General features: G+C 44.0%; 1 protein-coding gene across 2 annotated transcripts in view; it reads right to left on the bottom strand.

Annotated features, from left to right (window-relative positions):
* Window positions 1-601: 601 nt before the first annotated feature.
* Window positions 602-26,705, bottom strand: part of SACM1L (SAC1 like phosphatidylinositide phosphatase) — a 60,381-nt gene continuing 34,277 nt past the window's right edge. For both annotated transcript variants that reach the window (XM_059160680.1, XM_059160681.1), the window contains 12 exons: window positions 25,071-25,156; window positions 24,178-24,264; window positions 23,613-23,681; window positions 17,227-17,306; window positions 13,441-13,539; window positions 10,897-11,035; window positions 8,851-8,920; window positions 8,656-8,728; window positions 7,839-7,932; window positions 7,631-7,723; window positions 6,654-6,711; window positions 602-2,463 (listed from right to left, as the gene is read on the bottom strand). In XM_059160680.1, the coding sequence (XP_059016663.1) occupies window positions 2,327-2,463; window positions 6,654-6,711; window positions 7,631-7,723; window positions 7,839-7,932; window positions 8,656-8,728; window positions 8,851-8,920; window positions 10,897-11,035; window positions 13,441-13,539; window positions 17,227-17,306; window positions 23,613-23,681; window positions 24,178-24,264; window positions 25,071-25,156 (1,085 nt within the window). In that variant the 3' untranslated portion in view covers window positions 602-2,326. The remainder of the gene's footprint in view (window positions 2,464-6,653; window positions 6,712-7,630; window positions 7,724-7,838; window positions 7,933-8,655; window positions 8,729-8,850; window positions 8,921-10,896; window positions 11,036-13,440; window positions 13,540-17,226; window positions 17,307-23,612; window positions 23,682-24,177; window positions 24,265-25,070; window positions 25,157-26,705) is intronic.

Below are 26,705 nucleotides of genomic sequence, written 5' to 3'. Positions count from 1 at the left end.
GCATTCCCACCTGTCGCGGACACATTCCCGGGGCCTGAGAGATCAGTTTCTAATAGGCAAGACTGTCGCTCTGCGCTGGTGAGATCTGTTATCATTTTGAGAAACAAATTAACTTGGTTGGGGGGGTGTTCAGGGGATATCTTTTTATGGAAAAATACTTTACTAAATAATTTGCTGGTTTTATCTTTAACTAAAAATTAATTATACACACGGACACGACTTCTCAAGTGATAACTGGAAAGCAGGTGTGAGAAGGTATGGATTTTCTTGCTTCCTTACACTGTCTACCTTTCTAAAAAGCCCCTGCATGCACTGCTTTGTGTGAGTTCTAAAATTCTAAAATACAGGGGCACCTGGGCGGCTCAGTCCGTTAAGCATCTGCCTTGGGTTCAGGTCATGATCTCAGGGTCCTGGGATCAAGCCCCGCATCGGGCTCCCTGCTCAGCGGGGAGCCTGCTTCTCCCTCTCCCTCTGCTGCTGCCCCTGCATGTGTTCTCACACTCTCTCTCTCTCTCTCTCAAATAAATCTTTTTTAAAAAGTTGTAAAATAAAAAAAGAACCTCCCTTTTAAGACAAAGTATAGGAGTGATACCAACAGTGGTTAGAAAAGAGTATGACATTTATTTTCACTTAAGGATGTACAGTACATGAATTTAGAAATAAAATCACGGCAGGGCTCTGGATACGGACACTTTTAGGCGCTGACACACCGGTCTGGTCCCCCCCGCTGCGGGGCAGCCACACGAGCCACACGAGCAGGGCGGCTCTCAGTGGGTCTTTGCTGTGGTTGTGGAAGTCAGTTCTTCATGGGAGATGCCCAGGGGCCCCTGACTTACTATATTACAGTAGACATGAACCGAGTTTCAAACATTTCATCTTTGGAACAAATTATGCTTATTTACATGTTAAGAATAGGTAGCTCTGATCACTTACCCTCCTGAGAGTCTTCATGAATGATTTTAAGCTACAGAGGGCTTCCAGCTATTACCTCCTTTAGAGTTTCTAGAAGCAACGACTCTTATTAATGTTTATAAAAGATAATGTTGGGAAATAAAAAGTCATGTTGAAATAAAGGCGCTTTGAGAGATACTGAAGGACCACAGAAGGTCTTACTTCCTATTGAAAAAAAATGTACATATTTTCAAGCACAACACAAATATCGTAGCAGGATTTAATCGAACGGTTTTAAAACAGTGGCAAGAATACTACCCTACACACTTTTCTAATATTTAAACCTCATAATTACAGTTTGAATATACAGTCCAACTTATAATCAGAACTACACGCAGCTTCTAAAGCGTATTTTTCAGGCTTGTTTTGCACATAAATTAACATTGAAGTTGGTCCTTGATTCGGAGAACTCCAACTATGTGGAAGCACAAAATTTCAGACACACTTATCGACACGAACCTTTCCAGAGTGAGAAGGGCTGATGGTGCAAAGCGTGGAAAGCGGCTGCTGCTGCCTCCAAGTGCAACGCCACATCCCGCCAAGAGTCTCCCCGAGGCTCACCCGGCTTAATGAACGGGCCCGAGGGGAGCAACACAGCCGGGAGGGAGGAGCTGGCCCGCGGAGGGGCTTCTCCATGTTGGGGTAAATCCTTAAAACAGAGGTGGCTTTGGACCTTTAGCATAAGACACAGACTTTACATTCTTTGATTTCATTTACACCTTTTAAAAAAGATAAAGTCTATCGGAACTTCCTCTTCTTTACACTCAAGTTCAAGCTGGACTCACAGAGCGGCCCAACCAAAACTCCACTGGAACGCCAGGCCCGGCTCCCCTCCGCCCGACCGGGGAGGTCACGGGCTTCCCTGGCTAACTACCTGTCGTCTGCGAGAGACTCATGCTGTGTGAACAGAGGTGCGTTAGCTCATTTTTCACCTTTTAAGTTCAAAGATGTGTGGGGAAGTCTGCTTGCGATCAGGAACTGCCTTTACAGTGACAATAAGGAAACTGAGCTAGAAAAATAATTTTACCATTTTAAATACGGAAAGAAGCTAGATCTCTTAAATATATTACTTATTCTGCAAGAGTTGATTAAATCGACAAGGAACAGATTCCTTCCGCTCCAGGAGCTGGATTCAGGTTACCTTTTAATTACAGAAGAGCTTCCAATTATAACTAGAGCCGTCCCAGTAGTGAAGAGATGGTCAAGGCAGGAACTTTGGGCCGATTGTAGGTCCTCCCTTCAAACGGAGCACAGGCCAGGCTTCTGGAGAAAAGCTTTCGAAAGACCTTGAGCCCATGTGGAAAGCGGGTCAGTAAAGACTCCAGTTCTGCATAATGGAATCTTCCAAGCCAAGCCGCTTTCCACAGACACAAATTCAGTCCATCTTTTCTTTCTGGACCAATCTGGGAGCATCGACAAAATCCTTGCCGTTATAAAGAATAATGAAAAATGTTCCAATGCTTGCAACTCCCCAGAAGAGCACATAGGCCAGTGTTTCTGTCCAAGTGTCACCTGTTGATATAAAAAAACAAAGAAATGGGGCACCTGGGTGGCTCAGTCATCTGAGAGTCTGCCTTTAGCTCAGGCCATGATCCCAGGGTCCTGGGATGGAGGCCCACTTTAAGCTCCCTGCTCGGTGGGGAGCCTGATTCTCCCTCTCCTACTCCCCCTGCCTGTGTACTCTCTAACACTCCCTCTCTCTCAAATAAATAAATAATCTTTTAAAATAAAAAATGGGAAAAAAAATTGTTAAAAAACAAAGGGTTGGTAAATAAAAATTATTTTATAGAGGGGCATCCAGGTGGCTCAAATGGTCGAGCATCTGCCTTTGGCTGAGGTCGTGATCTCGGGCTCCCTGTTCAGCAGGGAGTCTGCTTCTCCCTCTCCCTCTGCCCCTCCCCCGATTCGAGCGTGCCAGCATGCACGCGCTTTCTCTGTCTCTAACGAATAAATGGGATCCCAGATCCAGCTTTCAGCTGCTTAGCAACATTAAAGTCTAGTGTTTAAATATTACAATTTAAAGTTTAATCTTGACAACATCAAAGCTGATCAGCACATCTACAGGAAAAATACAACCACCTCTCAATTAAGGTTTGAACGACTGGATCTTGAACTCTGGCCGGCATCAGAATCCTTTCCAGAGCTTGGTAAGACATCAGCTGCTGGGCAAGCCCAGAGATTCTGACTTGGCAGGTTGGGATCGGGGGACCCAAGAATCTGAATTTCTTTTTTTTTTTTTTTTAAAGATTTTATTTATTTATTTGACAGAGAGAAATCACAAGTAGATGGAGAGGCAGGCAGAGAGAAAGAGAGAGGGAAGCAGGCTCTCCGCTGAGCAGGGAGCCCAATGCGGGACTCGATCCCAGGACTCTGAGATCATGACCTGAGCCGAAGGCAGCAGCTTAACCCACTGAGCCACCCAGGCGCCCAAGAATCTGAATTTCTAACAAGTTCTCAGATCATGTCAAGGCCATGGCCCAGACACAACAGCATGAGAGCCACCTGACTAAACTGTGTGGTATCACAGAAAAGATCATTTACTTTAAGATCAGGTACCTTCCTATTACAAGAAGCCATCAGTAATACATTCACCACAATCAAAATGCCTACACAAAAACTAACCTCACAAAACACACGCTTCAGAAAAACTCTGTATGAAAGCGTATAAAATAAAATTCAGTAACAGATTTTAATGACCTATTGCACACAACACTCCTGATAGGCATTTTTGCAACATCTAGAGTTCAGGAAGGTTAGCAGCCGCGGGAAAAGATCTACTTTGCCCTACTCCTTGCCGAGTCGAACCGAGTGCTGCTTTTCTCCTGCAACAGGATCAGCTGGGGCCACAGCTGGGGAGCCCCACGGAGCAGGAGATATTGGGGGCGCACGCCAGGGAAGAACACGCTCCCGGCTCCTTCCTCATCAGCTGTCAGTTCACGCTACCCTCCTCCCCCATTTTCTAAAAACCCGAAGTACAGACTACTCAGACAATATCCTATCTAAACATCACAGGGCTCACCATTTCATGGCAATGAACTGACACAAGATGATGCATCAATCTCTTTGTATTTAAAAACACATACGGGGCGCCTGGGTGGCTCAGTTGGTTGAGTGACTAACTTCGGCTCAGGTCATGATCCCGGAGTCCCAGGATCGAGTCCCTCATCGGGCTCCCTGCTAAGTGGGGAGTCTGCTTCTCCCTCTGACCCTCTCCCTCCTCAAGCTCACTCTCACTCTCTCTCACCTCAAATAAATAAATAAAATCTTTAAAAAAATGTGAGCACTAATGTTCACACCTTTGAGTTTTAAAATTCTTCTCGGACAAAAAAGAAAGGCAGTTCCTCACAAGCCCAACCGGGGACCATCCCCAAAGAAACTATCCCCCTCTGTTCAGGCTGAGCTCTTTGTCTTTTGACTTGCCTGCCTCTCCAGAGGCTCCAAAGGGAAGTCAAGAAAATACAGAACAGATCGAAGTCATGAAACGAATTCAACAGGACACAGGCTCTCAGAAAACGGCATCCGCTAGGCAGTGTTTTAAAGAAGTCAGGGAGTGGAGGGAGCAATGAGCGCGGGCGTCAGAGGAATCATGGCGGCAGGTGCCGGCTCGCCCTGTTCTCTTCCTTCCCGCCCCGGAACTGGCCCCAGGACCCGAGTTAGGCCACGCAGCTCTGCCTGTGCTCTAGGACCCCTCAGTCCATTTTGTACCCAGAGCTAAGAATAGTTTTTACATTTTTCAAGAGTTGTAAAAACAAACAGTGGCAACAGAGATGAAACGCAGTTTGGGAAATCTAGACTAGTTATAATTATCTCGCCCTTTACAGAAAATGTTTGCCAACTGCTGCCCTAGAGTAACAACAGGATGGCTCCCTCCCCATGTGGTGACCGTCTACATTGCTGAATCCCCAGGGGATTACAGGGTTGCAGAGACCAACAGGAAGCCAGGAAGCCACTGAGCCTCCCCTCCAGAATGTGCATGGGGGGGTAGGGTTAAGGGTCCCTAGCTCAGCAAACTTGTGCCGAGTGCTTACTATATCCTGGACACTGGAGACAAAACAATGAGAAAGACACAGTGTCTGCCCTCAAAGAGTTGCTCATCCAGTGGGAAAGACGAACGAGTATGCAAATCATGACACACAAGGAGAAGTACACACGGGGGGTGCTGGGGACACCGGAGAGGGACACCACCTCCGAAGAAGAGATCCCCAGGTGCTTATGCGGTCAGAGGACAAAGTGCTATAAGAAAGGGACTCGATGCTACGGAGATGAAAAGGGGGTAAGGTCCCTGTGGGAGAAAAAAGGGTCATGGTGAGAAGGGCGCACGGGAATGGGGCCCTGCCAATGAGTGGGGCTCAGACAAGACAGCCCCTAGTGCACAATACAGCCAGCTCAGACTCCTAGCCCATAGCCCTGGGAAGTACTTAACGCAGACACATTTATCCTAAATGCTTATTAGCTTAGTAACACAGGAAAATACTGAGAGAAAAACAGAAACAGTGAAGACCTTCTTAACACAAGTTCTTATCAATCTCTAAAAAAAGAAAAAAAAATTTTTTTTTTTTTTTGAGACGGGGAGAGACAGAATCTTTCTGTGCTCAGCATGGAGCCAGGTGTGGGTCTCGATCTCAAGACCCTGAGATCATGAGCTGAGCTGAAATCAAGAGTCAGACGCTTAACTGACTGCACCACCCAGGTGCCCCTCAACCTACTAAAATTTGATGGTAAGTAGTGTGTTCCTCTAACAGCATTTATTTGTCCAATAACAGGTGGCTGGTTAAATAAACTATATATCCATAAATGGATTTTAATGCAGCCATTACAAGTAAAGAACATGGGGAAATGCTTTTATTGCTCAGTGAAAACATTACAAAAAATGTGTATCTCACTTGTGAAAAAAAATCACACACACTTACAAAGATTAAAACGTCAAAATGTTAAGAGCAGTTAGCTTATCTCTAGAAGTCAAGATAATGAATAATATTTTCTTCTGTCTTGTCTAACTGTATTTTCTATAATTCTTCCGTATCACTTAAGAGGTAAGAAATGAAAAGCTTAAATGTTAGGTGTAAAAACAAAAAACAACTGAGGGTTGCCAGCAGGAGGGAGGTAGGGAGAGGGGGGTGGGGTTATGGACATTGGGGAAAGTATGTGCTATAGTGAGTGCTGTGAAGTGTGTAAACCTGGCAATTCACATATAATATATTATATTATATATTATTATATATATAATATTAATATTAATATTATTAATATAATATTAATATATTATATATTAATATATAATATATAATATATTATAATATTAATATATTATTAATATTAATATAATATTATATCTTATATATTACATATATTATATATAATTATATAATATATTATTATATATTATAAACATATAATATATTATAATATATTATAAACATATAATATATTATATGTTTATAAAAAGATTTAAAAATTATTTTTAAAAAAGAGTATTAAAAAAACAAACAAAAACAAGAAACAAAACAATGATAATCAGTATTTGTGAGCCTATATTCTTCTTCCTGTCACATCTAAGGACTAATCACATCTGCTCACTTTGCTCACGAAATTTAACAGAGAAACAGCAAGTGCCAACTGAACTCAGCATCTCAAGACACCATACAAGGAAAAGCCACATTCTCCGCACTCAGCGTGAGGCTGTGAAGGAAGAGCAGACTTACCGGCCATCAGCAAACAGATAATGCACATGGAGAAGGCAACAACCATGATAATAGGCAACTGAAAAGAAAAATGAAGAGACACGCCGTCACTTAAGAACGCTGCTCGAAGGCTGTGAAGTCAGCTGCGCTTGAGAAAGAATAAAACCCTTCTGCAACCTGATACACACAGTATCTTTTCCCAACAAAACATCGTTATTTGGGGGGGGTTCAATCACAGCTGCCTGAGTCTTCAGACTGATTAGGACACATCTGAAGAAGCCTGGCTCTGGTCCAAACCCGGGAGGGCTATGTGAGCGGCTGGGACACCAGCCAGCTCCATTCGGGGACACTCTGTCCGCTGGATGGGACCTGAGAGGGGCTCCTGCAAAGTCTGGTGAGCAGAAGAGTCAAAAAGGAGAGAAGTGTCAAAAACACACTCTTGCCTTCCATGTTACTGGACCCCAGCAACCTGTGATCATGACAGGGAGTGGGGTCTTCTGGAAACGAGAAACCTTCCATGCTCCCCAGGCTCCCTTTTGCTCACGTGCTCTCGCATAGCAAGACAATGAAATGTAGCAGAAAACAAACGCCCCGCAGTTGTTTCACTCTTTTCCCTAATCTTCTCCTCAGGGAAACGAAGTTTTCACAGTCCATTTAGAACAATTATAAAGTTTTCAATCAAGGGGAATCGGCACCATCTACACCTTCAGACATAATGCTTTTAAAAACTTGAAAAACGGTGGCATCTACTTGGTGCAGTTGGTTAAGCATCTGACTCCTGATTTCAGCTCAGGTCATTTTCTCAGGTCGTGGGATCGAGCCCCGAGTCGGGCTCCATGATCAGCGGGGGGTCTGTTTGAGAGTCTCTGTCTCTCTCTCACTCTCCCTCTGCCCCTCCCCACAGCTGCTTGCACACACTCTCTCTCAAATCAATCAATCAATCTTAAAACAACAACAACAACAACAAAAAAAAACCTTGAAAAACAAAGGTTTCTTACAGCCAGGAATTTCAAATCCCGTGGAACACTTAAAGGACTATGAGATTCTAATTCATCCACTGAGTAGTTCCCAAGAAATAAGTCTATGGAATCCTAGAACAGAGGAAGAAAATCAGTAACCTCCAGTGTGATGTAATTCCATTACTCAAGAAAAATACAAAGATAGGACCACCCGAGGCACAAACATGGGCACCAAACACGAACCCACCTGCCTAAAGCCGTCCGAGAAGTTGTTCTTGTAATACCGTATCAGGGAGTTCCAGCCGTCCATCAGAAGTCCCAGCTGGGTTCTCTTCCCGGTTCTGGTTAAAAGACGTGAATTCTGAGTTACAGATCTATAGATTAAATTCTCCCACGGTTTTGTGGCCAGTAAGTATGGGGTATGGAGATCAGTGAGTTACAAAGATTTTAAAAATCAGCCCTGAAAGTATAAAGGAGACATCTCACAAAGGAAACCTCTAGCAGGTCCAAGAAATACACATTCTTCTTCTAAAATGTTACCTATTATTAGGCACAGTGAGAGAAACACTCGGGGGCCAGCCAGAAAGGTAAGAAATGCGAAGAGAAACACCCAGCCCAGGTTAGGTGGTCAGAACACAGCAGAGACTAGGAATCCTAGTTTGCTCCCAGGGAATCCCTATGGCAGAGAAAGACCCACACCTGTAACAAATCCCCAGTGTCTTGCCCTCTCTCTGACCAGTCCAGTCCTGGGAAGCCGCAGGCGCATCACCTAGCTGCTTCGCCGAGGTTCGGAGCCTCAGCCCCACCAGGGACCACAGTGACTGGGTGCACGGCGAGCTCTGGGAGGGGCTGCGGGGCGTTGGGTGCCTCCCACATGGCATAACCACCCACGGAGGCTTAGAACCCTCCAGCACCTGGGCCTCCCCTCCCAGCAAGCCTGACTTGACCGCTGTGACCTACGGCCCCAGGGACTGGGGCTCTGCTGCAGTCCAAAGGCTGCCGGGGCGTCCTGATGGGACTCGAGGCCTGTGGACCTGCAGCGCTACTAGAAAAGCACAGCTTGCCTGGTGAAGTCCGTCTTCAAGGCACCGGTGCCCGCATACTGCTTGGCACAAGCATTTGCGTTGTCAGCCCAGGCTGTGAAAACACGGAAAAGTCAACGGGCAGTGATTTACGTGACAACCGGTGTTCCTAAATCCAAACTATTAATTTAATTCACCATTTGAGCAACTTTGCCTCTATCAAGGAAATTTACCTACCATTTTTGTAAATCTTCTCAAATTCATTTTGTTCCTCAAGCTTCTGTCCCACATGCAGAACTCCTAGTCTCTGGAATAAGAAGCACACCATACGCAAGTGTGACCGACTGCAGCGCACGTGATTTAGGACCGGAGCAGATAGTCCCACATGGTACCACATGGTACCACATGGTCCCTGGCTGCAGGCAGGAGACGCAGTCCTTGCCTATGACGCAGTGGGGGGCTGGGGGAGCAGCAGCTCACCACGGCCTCCCCTCTGAGGACTCCTCCCCCTGCGCCCACCTTGTGCCCCAGCCCCGCAGGAATAGAGGGGCCAAAGGGAGAGCAGCAATAAGACCCCAGCTGTCACCTCCTCCTTCCCGGCCGCCCCCTAACCTCTCACTGCCTCCACCATCTAGCGTCCCTACCACTCCTGGCCCCAGGCTTCCCTCAGCCCCAGCCCCACCCCTCCTGGGGCCTCGTGTCACATGCCCACACGCATCTCCCCACAAACTGCACACACACAGCACCCCTTGCACATGACCTCAGAGGACTCCTGGACATGCTGAATCCCCCTGCGGACTACCCGAAGGGCACAGATTAAGAGCCCCAGCCTGGGTCCTCGTCTCGGACCTCAACCACCTCAGAGTCCCCATCGTCCCTCTGAACCTCAGCTGACAGCTCACTATCTCTACCTCAGAGCCGCGCTCCCACCCCAGACAGTGCAGGAAGCCCCGTGGTGACCCTCAGCTGGCAGGGGGAGGGCACGGCTGGAGGCCCCCCACCAGCTGGCACCGTCGCCCCAAGACTCTCAGAAGGTTGCTCAGATGTTACAACACCACATTCAGCCCGTGGAAGAGTTAAGTATAGATTACAGAACCTGGTTCAACAGGCTTTTGTTTACTGGGCTTGGAAACCGTTCTGGGTGTTTTTGCTACTATCATTTCTATTAAAAAATATACCCTGACGTCCGTCCCACAGCACCAGGAGGACAGGTACAACACGAACTAGAGCGCGCTCCGGCAGGGAAAGCGCTCGTTTGGCCCACGTTGCTTAGGATTCAAGGGCACTTCATTTTAAAGGAGGTGTTCTACCTCCATAATGCCTTCCTGGTGTCACAAAATCATCCTAAACAAAGTTGAACTGTCATAAACAAAGGTTACCATTCAGGCAAGAAACCACCTGGCGTGCATTTTGTGTGCCCCTCGTAAGAAAGGCCAATGTGACCTGGAAATCCGGGCTTTACGTTTTTAATTCCAAGGATAAACACAAGAAAATATTTATAGCTCCTCTTCTCAACAGCCCAGTCTTCGTGGCAAAGCAAAATTGTGCTGGCAACTTCTTACCTGAAGGTCAGTACTACTAGCCAGTGATAAAACAGATGCACAAGAAAACCACCCTGAGGAGCTACTCTGTGCTAACAGGAAAGAAAGTTTTAAATAAAAACAGCTCAGAGGGCCCGAGTTCAATGAAACAGACTCACTTATCGTGCTCGCTGGTGTCAGGGGAACTGCTACGACCCTCTTGGAAAGCGTATTCTCTTTAACGCAGTAAATTCCACTTCTAGCCATTAACCCAAAGGGAAGAATTCACGTTAATACTAACATGTGCAGATTTGGTCTCTACAGTACAATTTACAAGCCAAAAACATAGCAACTTAGTAAGTGCAACTCTTAAAACAACTATGGCTCCTCAAAATCCTGCAGGAAAAGGCAGAATTAACAACTCTGGAAATGGGCGTCTGGCTGGCTCAGTCAGTGGAGCATGCAGCTCTTGATCTCAGGGTCGTGAGTTCAAGCCCCTCAAAGGGTGGAGAGATTACTTAAACATAAAATCTTGGGGGAAAAAAAAAAGCCCCCAAACTGTGTACACATACGCTGACCACAGGTATAGAGATGTGCACACCTATGGACAGGAAGACAAAAACACAAAAGCTGGGTCAGCGCGGGCAGCACTGTGAATGTTTTCTGTCCTTTGCTTCTGTAATGGTTCTTGTTAAGGTTGTTAAGGACGCAGCTTCTTCCATTTGGGGCTCTGCTGCGGACGGAGAAGAGACAGAGCGCGCACCTGGAGCTGGGCCTGCAGTGAGCGGCGCGCCAGAAGGCTCTGGATCACATTGGTTCTGTCCAGACAGTCCATGCAGTTGCTGCGGAACACGCCCTCCTGGCTCGTCACCACCATGCCGGCCGCGTCCACTAGAAAATAACTACAACATATTTGTATAAACACCCTCATACCACAGTCAGTCTGACGCACTGACGACCACCTCTCGCGTCACGGCTCCCGTCGGAACATCAGGGAAACCGGCGCATTCAAGGGTTGGACGGGAAGCGCGTGGCCCAGGGGTGCGGGATGACGGGAGAGCCAAAAAGAAGCTGGAAGAGCTGAGGCCAGAAGCAGGACCCCCTCTGCCACAGCTGTTCATCATGGCCTTGTATATCAAGATTTCTCGAAACATGACCCTACACAGTCCGTATCAGAATTCCCTGACCTGTTTGCCAGAAATAAACACACTTGGCCTTGAGATAAATTCAAGTCAGAGTCTCCAAAGCAAGGAAGGGCTGGAAATTGTCATTAAGAACACTTTTTAAATCTTTCTAAAAATGGGTAATATATGCAAATTCTACGAAATTGAAAAGATTCAACAGGGAATTTGAAAAATCAGGTTTCCTTTCTCCCCTTCACCACCCAGGTGTCCGCACTGGAGCCAACCATGGTCACCGATTCCTGTGTTTTGTTAATTTTTAACATTTCCCCAGATAATTCTATGAACTAAAAAACTGGACAAAGTGCCCTCTGGCAGGGAAGAGCCGAGGCCCCGAGCCTTAGCTCCTCAGGCAACTTAGCAGCTGGGTAACTTCAAATCATCACCCTCATCTCTCCCAATGGAAGTTTTCATCCACAAACCCGAGACGGTGCTGCCCCAAGGTCGGAATAAGGTCACGCACCGTGCGCAAGTGCTCAGCAGAGTGCATGGGACAGAACACGCCATGGTAACAGTAGTTTTACTGCAATTACCCCCCAAAATCAGAATGGGCAGGGAAACACAAGAGATTTACCAGGGGCCAAAATCATAAAAACCATAAATCATAAAAATCATAAAAATCAAAAGTAAGGGCCCCCAAGAAAATGCCAAGGCTAAAAATCTAGATGAGGGTCACACAGAGTTGGTGAGGTTCGTCTGGAGCTGGTGTGTGTAGTACATTTGTGGCCATGAGTGCAGGGGGGCACTGGCACCCCATGAGGACCTCAAAAATGCATACTAGGTATTTTATAAATATTACTTCTTCAACTGTACACTGAGCCTATAAGGTAGTAATATTATCTCCACTTTACAAATGGAGAAACCAAGGTTTGAAGGTAATTAACTCACCCCTGGGTTACACAGCTAATAAGAAGCACACAGATTTTGCGGGTTCATGGGTGGCTCAGTCAGTTAAGCATCCGACCATTGATCTGGGCTCAGGTCGTGATCTCAGGGTCATGAGACAGAGCCCCAAGTCAGGCTCCATGCTCAGCGGGGAGTCTGCTTGTCCCTCTCCCTCTGTTCCCGCTCACGTGTGCTAATACATATAAATCTTTTTTTTTTAAAGCAGCAAATTTCAAAATGAGATGTGTAAAACCCTGAAGCCCAGATTCTTTCCACTTCCCCAAAAACCCCTGGGAAAAAATGTCTAGAGAGGTCATGTGCAGGTCATTGGTAAAGCTCCACTGTCCCCACGGAACACAGCGGGTGGGGAGGGAGAGAGATCCTGGGGTCGATCCTCCTTCTCACACTCTTGCACGGCAGCAATTAAGGAGCAAACCAAAGGAGCCCCCTCCTCTGACAGTGTCCCAAGTCCAGCTGGTGTCACTCTAGCCCAGTAACAAAGTATGTCAGTCTCCCTTCACTAGCTATTCCGGATAAAACCTTGTAGGAAAAGAGAGCAGATTTAACTAACTGCAGTCTACTACTTAATATGTACAAAATATTATTTCTAAAAACAGAAATGCCGAGGGAAAAAGCTCTACTATGTTACTGTGCAACTAACATGAAAAAGTGCCCGTGGGTTGCCAGGGATTGAACTACACACAGGCAGAACAACATGATTTTTTCTGGCTTTAGAGTAAGTGAAGACACGTGCTGAGGTGACCACAAACCCGGGAGCCAATGTGGTAAATAACACGGTAAACACGCATGGAAAGTACCATAAAGTTATTCAGACCCTTTGAACCATTAATCCTACTCTCAAGAATCTATTTTAGGAAATATTTTTCACAGAAGTAAGAAAATGTATGCCCAGAGTGATTCACTGCGGCTCAATCTTTTGTGGTAGGAAGAGGAAAGAAAACAAGCCAGATGCTTAGTATGAAAAAGAACACTTATCTGAACCTGTATTATGAAACAGAAAAGCCATTAAACACCATCCTTACAGAGACAAAATCAGAGATCTGCGACAGACTGCTCAGTGAAAACAACTGAACATAAAAATACTAGTACCTGAACTTCAATTATGTAAAGCTTTGTAAGTAAGTGGCAGCTGATTCAAAAAACGTGAAAATACCTGGCTTTGGGTTGCTTTTAAGAATTAAAAAAAAAAAAATCCTCCACAGGGGAATGATATAGCTTACCTTAGTTCATCTTGAATTTCTGCTACCTGATCCACGAGAATACTTAGTCGATCCCATCTCATATTTTTACATTCTTTATGGAAGTCAAAGGCAACATATCTACCAAAAGAAAAATACGCAGAAACTGACCAAAGATTAGTCACTTTCCTTCTACTACTACGTTCACAAGCTGATTTGCCTCTGTTTGAGCATACGGATTTTCTTCTTCACTGTGTGTGGGGTTTACACACACACACACACACACACACACACACACACACACTCATCTATCTTCACGTGTTCTTCTACATGCCCTGAGACAGGAGTAGAGAAGGCGGCCAGCACAAAGCAGAAGTGAACTCCGGTACAGCAACTGGGTATATAATATAAAGGAGCCGTAGCCAAATGAATAACCAGGGTATATTCCCTACCCTCAGGGACCCTAAGGTCCCTTTTTATTATTTTTCAAATCCGTAAAAATTTTCAAAAGGGTCAAACTTCAATTAGTGCGAGGAGGACTTGACAACTGTCGGATATGTACTGGGGTTTGTCGGAAGCGCCAAGGAAGCACGGCCCCCACTCTGGTCACCTACTGTCCATCACCTTCTTTAACAAATCAAAACATCCGCTGTCTTTAGCACTATGTGTAAATCTCACATAAATGTGGCAGAGGGACGCTTCCTGCCCATCGGCAATGGTTGAGTTAATTGCTTTTAGTTATCTGGTATTTAACACGTCCAATTCTGAAGGTCAGAACACATCTGACAGTGAAGGTGTCCTACTGTGAGCTGGAAAATGTTGCCAACTGAGAGCGAGGGGAAAAGAAAATCATGAACCCATTCCTGAAAGTCAAGGGAGTCGTCAGGAACCAGGGCAGGTCATAACTAGGAGGACTGGAAGGACAGCGAGCTCTGGCCTACAAAGTGAAAGTCAGAGGAGGCATCTGCCCTCGTGTCACTCCCCACATCACTCCCTCCGCTCCAACAGACCGAAGGAGCATCAGGAGGGTGTGGGCTTCCAAGCAGGTCTAGTAGCTCCTGCCACCTTAATGGTTATCTCACTGATGAGGTGAGAACGGTCTCCTTAAAAATCAGTAAAAAAGCAGAGGTTAACAAGCCCCGAGGCTAGACCTGGTGAAGCTGGAGTGGGACGAGCTCTTCCAGAAGCCGCTCCCACAAGAGTGACAGAGGGACAGTCACTTCAGGGTACTCCCACAGAAGTGACAGCCCTAGACTGGCTTGAAGGATATAAGCAGCTAGCTAGCACCTAAATGTGTTGGGATTCTTAGCGTACATCCTTCTAAAATCACACTGTATCTCCTAAGAATGAACTGTAGAATTACATTTTGGCAACGCAGGACTATAAATGTAATATTTTGCTTCTGACCCCAACAGTCAAGCAGTTCTGCTTCTTTTCCAAGTTCTAGGAAGAAATGCTCAGAGACACGTCAGCTTACACAGCTCATTTTCTCATTCAGTTCCCAAAAGGAAAACTTCCCATTGCTAACGAGGCTTACCATTCCTCAGAAGCGCAACCACATGACCTTTCTCCTTCTGGTCATTCACTTAATTTACTCAAAGCAACAACCACTGAACCATTAAAAAGTGAATCAATCCAATAGACCAATATCTGAAACATGACAATAAGTATACCATTTAATTTCCCTTTAACCAACAGACTGATCTTTCCCCCTGCCTTCTAGAATATGGACTTACTAAATTAAAAACAATTTACTAAAATAAAAAATATACTTCTTTAATATGCTCCTCTATCTAGTGGTCTTTCGAGCTCACAGAAGGAAAATGACAACAGCTCTGGGTCTTCACTCTCTAGGTGAGGGCTGTGTGTGGCCTCCAAGCTCCTGGAAAAACCAAGGGCATTAACTCTAGACCCTGACTGACACTGCACATTCTCAAAGTCAGCGGCTGTTACAAACCCAAGACGACTCTGAGACAAGTGTGTCTCGGCAAGCCCCTGGGGCAGACAGAGGACCTTCACCGAAAAGGGGGTACACAGCACCCAGCAGACAAACTACTCTCAGAGTATGCATGCTGGACCCCGGAGATTCTCATTTTTCAGGTCTAAGGTATATTCTGAGTTCCTCTAAGTCCTCCAGAGAATGTTTAAGAAAGTTCCACTGTGAGAAAGCAGAAGTATGCATGGCGTGGGGATCTGACGAATTTGCTAGAACTTTTGAGTTGGAGGAAAGACACTTAAATTCTTCCCCAAAGGTTCATTATATCATTCTATTTTTGTGGATGCTTAAAATTTCTCATAGGTTAAAAAAATTTCTCCCTAAATAACCCCAAACTATTTCTCTGGAAAGTTTCTCCCCAGTGCCTGTGACTACTTCCTACCACAGCACCTCACCTCCAGCCCAGTTTCCTACTGCAACAAACTCCAAACGGGCTGACTCAGGACCTCACACCTTTCCACAGGGCAGCTGTGGGATGTTCTAGGATTCCCCTCTTTTGACAAGGCCACGCAGAGTCTGCAAGTGCAGTCTGGTGACGTACAGAGGCAAATCTGCCGCTCCCGACAAGGTCTCCATGCCAGGGTAAACTTCTCCAGCTCATGTGGGGGTCAGGACCACAGAGATCACACCAAATGATCACGAGGAACCCGAATTCATGACCCAGTGGCCACGCGACACAGAGCCTCACAGAGGGGATTTTGATCAGGGACCAAACTTTCACAAAATTCAAAATTAAAATCTGACCCTTAAGAAGTTATTGGGCAATATAACTGTGTCAGAGAAAAACTTCAAGCCAACAGAATCATGCTTTGATCTAGTATTGCTGGGGGAGGGGGGAAGCTGAGCTATAATTCAGGACTCCACTCTACCAGAAGGTGGAGTGTTCCAACGGAACTTTTCAGGATCTAAAGTAACATAAACAAAGAGTGCCCCCTGCTGTCCAAATGTCTGCCTCATGCCACAGGCCACTCTGCTCTTACAAAGACCTCCCCCTCCATCAGCTTGATAATGACCTTCTCAAAAAAGTGAAAAATCAGGGGCACCTGGGTGGCTCAGTGGGTTAAGCTTCTGCTTTTGGCTGGGGTCGTGATCTCAGGGTCCTGGGATCATGCCCCACATCAGGCTACCTGCTCAGTGGGGAGTCTGCTTGCCCCTCTCTCGCTGCCTGCCTCTCTGCCTACTTGTGATCTCTCTGTGTGTCAATAAATAAAATCTTAGGCTTTCTTTCAGTTAGCGACAACAGGAGGCAACGTGGGTCTTTTGTAAAAGCGAAGCAGTGTGACACAGACTTTTGGAAAGTGGGGGGACACCGAATGTCTAGTGAGATCTATGTACAGTAGTTTCCCCTTATCCAGTTTCACCTCCCACAGTGTTAGCTCCCAGTCAACTATGGTCTGAAAGCAGTCGGTCTCCCGACATGCGGTCAGGCTGCCAGTGGCCTGACGCTCCATCACAGTGCCCACATCACTGGGCTTTCTTCATCACGTGGGCACTGAGCCCCTTACATCATCACATCGCTTACAACTACAGTGCGGCAAGGTAATTTGAGAGAGACCACATTCACACAGCTCTTCCTACAATATATTGTTTTAATTATTCTACTATTATTGTTATTCTATTATCCATTTATCTGCTACTGGGCCAACATTATATATTAAGCTTTATTATAGGTATGTGAGTCTAAGGAAAATCACGGTAAACGTAGGCTTCAGGACCATGTGTGGTTTCCGGCATCCACTGGGGGTGTGGGAACGGATGCCCATGGGTGAGGAGGGACCCCAGATATGTAAGTGCACATCTAATCTGAAAAGACCTGATTTGTAGGGAGGTACCTGATCATTCCACTGCCCAAGGAAGACACCATTGTTGCAAACGCCTGTTCAAGTGGTTTTTCTGAGCCCTTCTGATTCACCTGTAAAAAATGGAAAACACCACAGCTTTAAGTTCCTTTAAAAGGAGATAAGCAACATCAGCAAAATGGTGGACCAGGAAGCTCCAAGCTCTTGTTTTCACACAGAAACACTGAAAACAACAGAAGCTATCTGAGCCGCCTTTGTAGGAGCTCTGGAAAACAATCAAAGGTTTAAAGCAATGAAGCAAATGGCCAACCAAAAAAAAAAAAAAAAACTATCTTCAAAACTGTCGGACAGTTCTGTGACATTTTTACTTGCCTTTACCCCACCCAGTCCCTGGGGCAGTAACAGTCTCAGTCCTAAGCCACAACCAGGTTCTCGGTTCACCTCCTCAAACTGGAGAGAGGGCCCCAGACCTTATCTGCAAGTTACCGCCTATGTTTTGTTCTGACCTGAAGGATGGGTTTGCCTGTCTTCTGCCTCGCACAACTCTGAACATGAGCAGGGCACGACGTGGACACGGCTCATACACGCCACAAGAGAACTACAAACCAACAGCCAGCGAGAGCAAGGGATCTCGGGAAACACAGAACAAACCATCTACAGGCTATAGAAGCCAGGGTGATACTCTGCAAAATGAGGACATTCAGAAGCAGCCACGTATAAGGAGGATTCTAGAATGCCACATGTACACCCAGGCAAGAGGCACGTCTGGCAGTTCCTGAGAAGACCTGGAGCCCTCCCCTCAGGCTGAGTGGTATGATTGGGCTAGCCTATCCATCCAGAGAAGAACCGCTCCAGCACAGAACAATCTGCAGAGGCTCAAAGATGGGGCTGTTCTCTCTTTTTTGGTTTTTGCCTTTGTCAGTTTTGGTTCCTGGCATTCAAAGAAATCTCTGTCAAAACATTAGCTGAACATGAGCTCAAAGAACAGAGGCTTCAGTGAGCATAAACAAGGGAGCCTTTACAAAACTGGTTGGGAAACATCTGAAAACAAATGGATTACTACAGCCTTCAACAATCGAAACAAAAACACCACAAAATCCAGGGAAAGGAGAATGTGACTTCCAGAGCTACCGTATCATAACCACCCAGTGCCTGATTTTCAACAACAAAAATACCAAGGCATAACAAAAGACAGGAAAACAAGGCTTATTCAGTTGAGAAGCATGAACTGACAGAAACCATCCTTGCAGAAGACTTATCAGAAAAAGGGTTTTAAAAAAACGAGTGTCTTAAATATGCTCAGAGCTAAAGGAAAACACAGGGTACAAAAGGAAACCAGGAAAACGGTAAATGAACAAAATAGGATTACCAGCAAACAAACAAAAATCACTCAAAAGAACTAAAAAGTAAGTCTGGAACTGAAAAGTATCAAACAGAAATTAAACATTCACTAGCAGAGTTTTAGGAGCACATTTGTGCAGGAAGAAAATCAAATCAGCCCACTTCTAGATGAGAGAAGTGAACTAGCCAAGTCTGAGGAACAGAAAGAAAAATGCATAAGGAAAAGTGAGCAGAGCCCTGGAGATGTCTCGGATAATACCAGGATACAAACATCCATTCTGGGAGTCCCAGAAGGCAAAGAGAGAAAGAAAAGCCTAGAGGTCTTTTTTTAAAGGAAAAAAAAAAAAATGCCCCCAAACTTCCTGAATTTGATGAAAGACATAAATCTTCAAATCCAATAAGCTCACCCAGTTCCAAGTATGATAAAATAAACCCATACCAAACACATTCTATTCAAATTACTGAAAGACAGAGAGGATTTTAAAAGCAACAAGAAGGAAAAAAACACATTATATACAAAGTATTCTCAATAGGACTACAGGCCCATTTCTCTTCAGAAAACTTGGAGGCTAGAAGGCAGGGACTGATCTACTTAAAGCACTGAAAGAAAAGAACCCTAAACCAAAAATTCTGTATCTAGCAAAACTGTCCTTTAAAAATGAGAGAGAATGGCGTCCGTGGGTGGCTCAGTCAGTTCAGCGTCCGCCTTTGGTCCCAGGGTCCTGGGATCGAGCACCACATCGGGCTCCCTGTTTGGCAGGAAACCTGCTTCTCCCTTTTCCACTCCCCCTGCTTGTGTTCCCTCTCTCACCGTGACTCTCTCTGTCAAATAAATAAATAAAATCTTTAAAATAAATAAATAAGTAAAATAAAATAATAATAATGAGAGAAATTAAGACGTTCTTAAGCTGAGAGAGCTCATTATCACTGGGCCCGGGCTACAAGGAAAGCTAACAGGGATCCTTCAGGTTGGAATGAAAGAATATAAACAGGCTGAAGCCATGTGAAGGTATTCAGATTTCTTGTGAAGGTAATATAAAAGGCAGCATTACTATAATCTTGATCCATACCTCCATTTTTTTATATTTTACAGGACTCAGAAGTCAAATGCATTTAAGAAATTATAAATCTACATTACTGGGAACAAAATGTATAAAGATGTAATTGTGACATTAATAACATAAAAAGGGACAAAGCTTTACAGGAATCAAGTTTTTGTATGCAAACTGAAGTTGATTAATACTAATTCAAATTAAATATTACAACTTTATTGATTTATTTTTTTATTAAGATTTTATGTATTTATTTGACAGAGAGGAACACAGCAATAGAGGGAAAACAAGCAGGGAGAGTGGGAGAGGGAGAAGCAGGCTCCCCACCTGCTGAGCAGGAAGCCCAATGCAGGGTTTGATCCCAGGACCCTGGGATCATGACCTGAGCCGAAGGCAGTCGTTTAGCAACTGAGCCACCCAGGCACCCCAAATATTACAACTTTAATTAAAACATTATATGTAACCTTCATGGTAACCAAAAAGAAAATATCCACAGAATACAAACAAAAGAAAATGAGAAGGTAATCAAAATATATAACTACAAAAAAATTCAATATAAGACAGTAATAGAGGAAGACAAGGGGGAAAAAAAAAACTATAAAACGTACAGAAAACAAAGAACAAAATGGCAGAACTAAATCTCTACAAAGAAGTAATTACTTCAAGTATAAATGGATTAACTCTCTATAATCAACAGGCACAGACTGACAGAATGAATTAAAAAACATGATCCAACCATATGCTGTATAAAACAATCACTTTAGATCTAAAAACACAAGTAGAGGCGCCTGGGTGGTTCAGTGGGTTAAAGCCTCTGCCTTTGGCTCAGGTCATGATCTCAAGGTCCTGGGATCAAGCCCCACTTTGGGCTCTCTGCTCAGCGCGGAGCCTGCTTCCTCTCTCTCTTCGCCTGCCTCTGCCTACTTGTGAACTCTCTGTCAAATAAATAAAATCTTAAATAAATAAATAAATAAATAAAGGGGCACCTGGGTGGCTCAGGGGGTTAAGCTTCTGCCTTCAGCTCGGGTCATGATGCCAGGGTCCTGGGATCGAGCCCCGAGTCAGGCTCTCTGCTCAGCAGGGAGCCGGCTTCCCCTCCCCTGCGCCTGCCTCTCTGCCTACTTTTGATCTCTGTCTCTCTGTCAAATAAATAAATAAAATATTTTAAAAATAATAATAATAAATAAATAAATAAAAATAAAAATAAAAACATAGTAATCTGGAAGTAAAAGGATGGAAAAATATTGCATGCAAATAATTAGTAATCAAAACAGGGCAGCGGCAGCTCTAGCAACATGAGACAAAACAGACTTCAAGTCAAAAACTGTTATTAGGACAAAGAATAACATTATATAGTGATAGAAGAGTCCACTCACCACAAAGGTAAAACAATGAAGATACACACACACCAAACATCAGAGCCCAAGAACAAAGGAAGCAACACTGAAAGAACTGAAGGGGGAGAGAAACATTCTACAATAGCTGGAGATGTCAACAGCTCCCTTTCAGTAATGGATAGCACCGCCAGACAGATCAGTAGGAAAACACAACCTAAATACCACGAACAAATCAGACATAAACAAAACACTCCAAGCAACAACAGCAGAATACACATTCTTCTCAAGTGTGCGTGGAACAGTATCTAAGACAGAGTAGCTGTTAGGCCACAAGACCAGTCTTCATAATATTCCATATTCAAATTCAGTAACTGTCATACAAAGTATCTCTTCTACTCACAGTGGAATGAAGCTAACCCTCCGTAACAAGGAAAAACCAGAGATTTCATAAATATGAGGAAATTAAACAGCACATTCTTTTTTTCCTGAAGATTTTATTTATTTATTTATTTGCGAGAATGTCCCAGCGTACAAGTGGGGGTGGGAGGGGCCGAGGGAGAGGCAGCAGCAGACTCCCCGCTGAGCAGGGAGCCTGACATGGGGCTCCACCCCTAGGACCCTGGGATCATGACCTGAGTGGAAGGCAGACACTTAACTGACAGAGCCACCCAGGCGTCCCTAAATAGCACACTCTTAAACAATCATTGTGTTAAGGAAGAAATCACAAGAGAAATTAGAAAATAAACAGAGACAAATGAAAACAAAATACGATATACCAAAACTTATGCAATAAAGCCAAAGCAGCACTAAGGGAAATTTGCAGCTATAAACACATACATTGAAAAATAATGCTCAGTCAGCTGATGGCCAACTAGTGATTCTGGCTTAGGTCATGATCTCACGGGTTATAAAACAGGAGGCCCACCTCGGGCTCTGTACTCACAGCACAGTCTGCTTGGGATTCTCTCTCTCGCCTCTCCCTTTGCCCCACGCCTGCTCGCACACCTTCACATTCTCTCTCTCCCCGTCTCAAGTAAATAAATAACTAAAATGTTTTTTAAAAAAAGATCTTAAATCAAGGACCTCATTTTACACTTCCTCAAGAATGAAAAAGAACAGCAAATGAAACTCCCAGCTAGCAAAGGGAAGGAAATAAGAGATTAGAGATAAACAAAGGATAGTAAAATAGAGAAAAAATTAATGAAACCAAAACCTGGTTCTTTGAAAGATCAAAACTGACACACTATTTGCTATAATGACCAAGAAAAAAGAGAAGACTCAATTTACTAAAATCAGAAATGATAGGGGCACCTGGGTGGCTTAGTGGGTTAAGCATCTGCCTTCAGCTCAGGTCATGATCCCAGAGTCCTGGGATCAAGCCCTGAATAGGGCTCTCTGCTCAGCAGGAAGCCTGCTTCCCCGTCTCTCTCTGCCTGCCTCTCTGCCTACTTGTGATCTCTGTCTGTCAAGTAAATAAATCTTAAAAAAAAAAAAAAAAAAAAATCAGGAATGACAGATGGGATATTACTACTGATTTTGAAGAAATAATAAGGATTGTAACAGAATTCAATGAACATTTGTAGGTCAATGAACCAGGCCAGCTAGATGAAATGGACACATTTCTAGAAACAATCTACCAAAATATTAATCACAAAAATACAGAAAATCTGAATAGACCTATAACTAGCAGTTATCAAAAAAACACAAAAAAATGGGAGAAAACATTTGCAAAGCACATCTAATAAGGGATTAGTTGCAGAATATATAAAGAACTACCATAACTCAACAAAAACAACCACCCCCTGATTTAAAATGAGCAAAATACTTGAGTAGACCTATCTCCAAAGAAGACATACAGCTATCCAATATATACATGAAAAGAAGCTCAACATCACTAGTCAGGCAAATCAAAACCGCAATGACACACCACTCCAGGACCATAAAAACAGCTATAATCAAAAAACAAAACAAAACAAACCCTGAAAATAACAAGTGTTGGCAAGGATGTGGAGAAAGCGGAACCCTGGCACACTGCAGTGGGAATGTAAAAGTAGCCACCGTGAAGAATAGTGGTGGTTCCTTAAAAAGTTCAACCTAGAATCACCATATGATCCAGCAATCAACTTCTAGGTATAGCCCTACAAGAAATGAAAGCAGGGATTCAAATGGATACCTACACACTGATGTTCAGAGCAGCACTATTCACAGTAACTACAATGTAGAAACAACCTCATGTCTCTCGACAGATAAATGGATAAACCAAGTATGGAACATACAAAGGAATGTTATCCGGTCCTCAAAAGGAATGAGATTTTGATACATGCTGTACCGTGGACAGACCTTAAGAACATTAAGCTCGATGAAATAAGCAAGACCCAAAGGAATCAGTATTCTATGATCCTCTTGCATGGGGAACTTAGAATAGTAAAATTTATATAGGTAGAAAGTAGATGGTTACCAGGGGCTGAGGGCTGAAGGATAACAGGAAGTTATTGTTTAGCGGACACTGGGTTTCTGTTTGGTGTGATGCAAAGTCCTGGAAATGGTCAATGGTGTGAGGAGCACAACACTTTCGAGTACATTAATGCCACTGAACTGCACACTTCACAACAGTTAAAATGGTACATGTTGTATTTTTTCAAATGTGAAGTTCTTTTTGTTCCCCCCAAGAAACAAGTAAGAAACCTACCAGATTGATTATTACTTGTTTTCCATAAATAATTACTTGTGAATCAAAATGCCTTTGGAAACCATCCATCTAGAAAGAGAAAAAAGAATTACATGCTTTACCAAATGACACTATATTTATAAAATTTTTTAAAGTATCTCCTTCAATGTGCTGTTTGTATATTTGAAAGAATGACACTAGGATTGGGACCAGGTCTTCAAGGCGTTCTAAATAGCATGTCGTACGCAGCCATTATAAGCCGCTAGATTCTGAGCGAAAATACCATATTTTAATTCCGAGCACGGCCTCAAACAGAACACACCGAGGACTACAGAATGCCATGAAGCTGCAAATCTTACAGGACCTCTAAAGTCTGAATCCGCCATGCTGTCCCATCATCCACGAGTTTTCCGAGTTTTCCGCATTCCCAATGTGCCATCTCTGCAGCGTCTGGGCCAGAGGTTCAGCAGGTGCCGGAACCAGAGAGAATGGCTGCAGAGATGCTGGGTTCTGACTCGTGAGGATTCGGATTCATGACACGAAACTCCTATTTTTAGCCAAGGAGAAAAGCATAGAAGATACTCACGTGATTTGCTACTTTGTTGATTAGCGGCCGTGGTTTGTACTTGAGGTTTGGTCTTTGAGACCAGAAAACAGGTATTGATCCACGAGTCTAAAAGAAAAAGAGAAATATGAAAAGAAACATATACACAAACTTGTTTTTCTCAGCTTATCTCCTGTCTGGGGTGTGTGTGCATCACTGACCGCAAAGGGAAAAGCATGACTACAATCTACCAACTATGAGAGCAGTCTGTGGGTACCCACTCCTACAGCTCCTCTTCCGTGGGAATACATTCAGAAAGGACTTTTCCTCCTGGCTTTATATACACGTTTACTACCTGGGGAGGGCACAGTTCTGTGTTTCCCCTAAGCTCCAAAATAAATGAATTTATCTACAAACAATTATTAAGTTGTGTCTGTCACGTAGTCGGACATGATGGTAAAACTAGAAAATGCTTTATTGGTCCTCGAATGAGAATGTTCATGAACTTACAAATACGCTGAGCCACTACTGTTCTAGAGAACAAATGACCCACAGCACCGTAAGGCGGCAACAGGGGACAGACTGCCCCCAAAGATGCTGGGTGTGTAACGCCCTCGCCAGCTACCTTCTGTGCCATCATCACTGCCTTGAAGAAGTGGAGGGGGTGAAGCGGGGAAGTAGCTCCACCTCCATAACCCTTCGACCTCCTTTCCTCCCCTCTCCGTAGGGATTTAATTAATTCAAGGGCAGGAAATGTAGGCAGGTGAGCGCCAGGTGAAGGGAGTAGCTTTGTTCTGAGGGAACGTTCCCCACATATCCGACAACAGTATTACTTTAAGAAGCAGGGGAGCCGAGGGAAATTTCAACACCAGAGCAGAAAGTCCGATGGAAGCAGAGGAGGGCTGGCGGGCCGCCTCACGGCCACGGCCACTTGCCTGTACAAATGAGGCCCTGCTCCCGTTGTAGTGCACAATTTGTTCTGTTTCTACAAAGTTAGCGGCGTGGCCTTCAGAATCAATTCCTAAATTGAAAAAAAAAGTCAAAGTTAACTCAATTTCTTATGTAAGAAACCCATCAGAAACTCAGAAAATCCATTTAAACTTGGAAAGAATTAAGTCAGTTCATATTAGGAGGAAAATACTTGTAAAAATCAATTTCAGACAAATGCATGGTACACCATCCGAAAGCTACCAGAAGCTCACTCATTGCAACAGGCTTAAAGCAGTGTATTAAGGACCTATTCATAAATAGATGAAGTTGGTTGCTGTTTGATATATCAATTGTTTAGACATATAAAATTCCTCTGAAACAGTGTTTCTCAAACTTGAAAAATATTTTCAAGAAAAGTCAAATTCTCAAGGACCCCTGACAGGATGCCCACAGATCCCAGTTTGAAAAACACTATCTTGAAAGTTAAAACCATTAAACACAATATTAAATGCAAATATGGGTCACTATGTTAACAGTATTTTGTTGTGATAAGGAAAAGGGTCCAGCAGATACTTATAATGATTTTAATTATCAAAATAAAAGCACAAAAATTCTATGATCCTAGAATTCTTGTAACTCCATGCTTTTCATTTTGAAAAGCACTGCTCTCAAGTGTTCAGTCTTAACGTCAGTTAGTCCTTTCAATCGCGTGAAGCAGTCCTCTACAATGTTCACATAATCCACATGCATACGAGAAGCTTGTAAAGGCAACTCTCAAGCTGGTCCCTGACTCAAATTACCAAGTAAAGAAATCAACAGATTTTTTTAACCAACTCAAATATTTCTTAACACCCTTTTCTATCTAGTTCTCAAACACAACATTTTAAGGTGAGGGAGATGGTTTTGTTAATAGTGACGGGGACAAAATTACTGAGTCAAATCGGAAATGAAAAGCTTCCTCAAAACCTTCTAAGATTACTTGTCAGAAGCATCTTCTACTTGGGTTCTTTCCGTAATTCTCATTAAGGAGTATTTTCAGAAATTAGAGTGAGACTGGTGTGGGGGGTCGGGGCGCAAGGAGGGAAGGAGGGAAGGACAGGAGGGGGGCCAGGTGGGGTGGGAGACCTTTATGAAGTAATTTCCAAGATACATGAAATTAAAAAAAAAAAAAAAAAACCAAGGTGCAAGAAAATGTGCTCAGTATAGAACCAATGTCTACAAAAGGGGGAGGAGAACACACAACTGTAACAGCATAAAATAATGATCTGGGGGCGCCTGGGTGGCGCAGTGGGTTAAGCCTCTGCCTTCTGCTCAGGTCTTGATCTCAGGGTCATGGGATTGAGCCCAGCATTGGATTCTTTGCTCAGCAGGGAGCCTGCTTTCCACACCCCCCTCCGCCCTGCCCTAGGCCTGCCTCTCTGCCTACTTGTGATGTCTCTGTCAAATAAATAAAATCTTAAAAAAAAATAATAATGATCTGAAAGGATAAGAAGCTAACATCTGAGTAAGATGCAGCAGATGGCCTCAAAGCCAAGAAGTATTTGTATTGCATATCTGTTTACATTTCTTGATACCTGAACTACGTGAATGCATTACCTATTCAAAAATTTAACGAAGACTGTATCTTCAACCAAGAAAAT

Source organism: Mustela lutreola, chromosome 2 (assembly GCF_030435805.1).
Source record: "Mustela lutreola isolate mMusLut2 chromosome 2, mMusLut2.pri, whole genome shotgun sequence".
NCBI classification, from domain to species: Eukaryota; Metazoa; Chordata; class Mammalia; order Carnivora; family Mustelidae; genus Mustela; species Mustela lutreola.
The sequence above is the reverse complement of the archived record's forward strand: the minus strand, read 5'-3'. Positions and strand labels throughout refer to the sequence as shown.